The sequence below is a fragment of the Branchiostoma belcheri genome, unplaced genomic scaffold, assembly GCF_001625305.1.
Source record: "Branchiostoma belcheri isolate BF01 breed outbred unplaced genomic scaffold, Haploidv18h27 scaffold187, whole genome shotgun sequence".
NCBI classification, from domain to species: Eukaryota; Metazoa; Chordata; class Leptocardii; order Amphioxiformes; family Branchiostomatidae; genus Branchiostoma; species Branchiostoma belcheri.
In genome coordinates this window covers 27,613-30,680 of record NW_017803346.1, presented here as the reverse complement: position 1 = coordinate 30,680, position 3,068 = coordinate 27,613, and the positions used below count along the sequence as shown (strand labels likewise).

General features: G+C 45.4%; 1 protein-coding gene across 1 annotated transcript in view; it reads left to right on the top strand.

The window, feature by feature from the left end:
• Nucleotides 1-623: 623 nt before the first annotated feature.
• Nucleotides 624-3,068, top strand: part of LOC109467667 — a 3,825-nt gene continuing 1,380 nt past the window's right edge. Inside the window, exons 1-2 of the mRNA XM_019765710.1 lie at nucleotides 624-849; nucleotides 2,524-2,662. Coding sequence (XP_019621269.1) covers nucleotides 729-849; nucleotides 2,524-2,662 — 260 coding nt within the window. The 5' untranslated portion in view covers nucleotides 624-728. The remainder of the gene's footprint in view (nucleotides 850-2,523; nucleotides 2,663-3,068) is intronic.

The window sequence follows — 3,068 nt, the reverse complement described above, 5'->3', positions numbered from 1 at the left end:
GGTTATTGAAAGTGGTAACTCAATAAGACCACGGCAAATAAATTTTATGGATGACACCCTCCGCAGACTTCAAATCTAAAACGATCGGGCAAAAAACAAGGCGCCCCCCCTAAAAAAAAACAAGGTTCCTACATTTTCAAATTTTGACTCAATCATTGTACAAACGGTTTTGATTCAGTGAGTGGGAACATCACATATACACTGCCACAATCACATATCACTGCAATTTACTTGCTGTGGCCTAAATGTTTTTTCCGCGTCTCACGTCCACCCGTGACCAACAACGGTTCTCCCCCACTACCCCAGACGACCTACATAAAATGTTGGCAGGACCGGTCCACTTACCCCTCAGGGGGGACGCCCAAACACAACAAAGGAACCTGCCAGTTTGCAACTTTGGCGGGGAGAGACAATTTTTACAACCTCAAAGTAGAACACTTTTAATAGAATTAATTTTATCTCTTTGAAAGGAGAACGTTACAAAACAATCTAAACAATGATTACTTATATATTTGACAACCTTATACCTCAAAATAAAAGTGCGTATCAGTAGTTTATCCTTACAAGCACCCCTATAAACGTAGAATGGTATGACCCAGTCCGAATTTGGGACGGATTAGTCCCAGGTCATTGACCCCACGCTAAAAACCGTCCCAGAGACAACCCTGCCACTTCCTCCCCAAAAGTCGCTGTAATTTGTGTAAAAAGTCGCTGTAACTGTTACAACCATGGCAGGAGGAGCTGTAACAACCGTGCTGAGCTACGACAACGCTCTGCTGGCCACCCTGGCTGTGTACGGGTCGCTGCTGGTGCTGAAGTTCCTCTTCGTCTCGGCAGTAACTAACTGGCGTGGGTACCTCTTCTCTTTGTCTACAGTGTATAGTGCTGTGGGTAGCGGTTAATAGGCTTAAAAAAAGGCCAAGAAAAGGCTAAAACAAGCCTAACCTCTGCTTGGAGAATTGTTTGTACATGTAGTTGCAAATGTACTCAAAGAAAAGCTTAGACATTTTTTAGATACTAGTAGAAAGATTCGACAAAATTATACGCCCCAAAACGCCTACGGAAACGTCCCGAACAAGAATGGCTAGTACTAGTAGCTAGCCTAGAGTCTGCTTGAAGAATACCTGCTTGCTCCTTTATGTAGAACGTCAGTCGTTTTTAAATCCATGTAAATTCTACGTACAGTGGTAGAGTTCTAGCCTCCACCGGGCCTCCCAAAGGGGCTATGGCTTGTGTTAGGTTCATTTATTCGCCCACGGCCTAAAATATGATAATATTTGGCCAAGAGCCCAGATTAGTAAGCCGGTAACACTATAACAGTGGTAAGGGCAGAAGGTAAGGGTAACACTTTCCACATACCAATGGCATTGTATACCCAAGGAGCTTTAAATGATGGAGGAAGGACCGAATAATTCATAAAGGTTCTTCATTCAATATTTACTGCTTTGCGCATATGGTGTTCCCAACGGCCGAATTGTGTAGTGTTTTGCACCAAGAATTCAAGGCCACTATATCGAGCTAGCTTAGGTCGCAAGCAGCATGTTGTTTGCGCAGAGAAAGGCAATTTTAGTCCCTATTAGACGGGTAAATGTGAGTTTGGTGAGAAACAATCTCCTGTAGTTTTTGTTTACACGCGAAGGCGCGCTCAGTATGACAGGGAAGATTGCCCCGGGCTGAACACGTGAACAGGACAACTCCCACCTATTAAATCTGCTTTCCTCTCCAAGCAGAGGTTTGTCTCCGGCGTGGTTTGGAAATATCTCTGCCCCAAATCATGTACAGTGAAGGAGACTAGAAAGGCCGTTTCGTAGCCTCCGTAGCAGGCTTATAGAACTGTGGTTTGGTGGTCTTCGGCTGTTTTCTGATTAGCCCAGTTCTAAAAACCGAGGTAATTCAACCAGGCCGGCTATGTTGTCAGAAAATACCACCCAAAGATCCTGAAGACCCCCAAACCCCCAGTTTTTGGCATGCTATGGAGGCTAGAAAGTCGGGCCGTTTGACTTGATTTCGGTCACGCCCCAATTGTTTGTTCACTCTAGACAAACATAGACAAACAGCGTACCTGTGCGTTTATGGGTCAGGGGGGCTCTACACTTTTAAGGGTGGGCAGTCAAGTGTGCAGGGACACAAGGGGCGGTTCGTTAAATGCGCACGCTGCGGTTGCAGGGAAAGAAGGGACGGATCGTTAATGCTTAGGAAAGGGTTGCAGATATGATAATATTGTACACGTACACTCCCTGGTGCCTAAGCCCTAGCCTCAGCCAGTCCTTTATACGGGAATACGGAAAAAAAGAGAGTAAAATTGGCCAAGGGAGTCCGGCCGTGGGGAGGTAGTTTCTTTCCCACCGCGGCCAGTCAAACCTACAAGGCGGCCAAACTCCCCTGGCAATTATTCTCCTATATATAGCCAGCGTAGTTAGTCTGGTATAGACTAGCCTAAGCCCACAAGTAATACAAATATGGTTCCAAATCGAAATGTCTACCTCAGCATGCTAAGGGTTAACATTCCAACATGTCTTACAGCGGCGTACCCACACACCTTCCCGTTCCTTCTGATTGGCCTGTTCTACGTGCTGACGTCACCGGAACCGGAAATGGCGTCACTGCTGATCCGCGTGTTTGCGGCCGCCAGTCTGGTGGACATGCTGAGCAGCATGCTCAGGTAAGGTCAATGACCTGAACCAGACGGCTGTCACCATGGTAACTGGTGCTGTAGAAGACACCCTGTGGTGTTGGGTAGATGATAGGTAGTATATAGTATCGTTGTAATATATAGACTCCTAGCTCAGGTAAGTTTTTTCTTTCCTAGATTTTTTTACGTTTACCTAGAAGAAACAGAGAAAACCTGTTTCCCCTTCTTCTTCTTCAAACAAATAAGGTCATTGACCTAGACCAGACGTCTGTCACCATGGTAACTAGTTTTTTGGCCTTAGTATATGTTTACCGAAGGAAAATATATTGTTTTCGCTGTTTCCTCTTCTTCCTCTCCAAACCTGAACCAAACGTCTGTCACCATGGTAACTAGCGTTGGGTTACATCATGTTGCAACTTTATAGCAGGAGGGATTT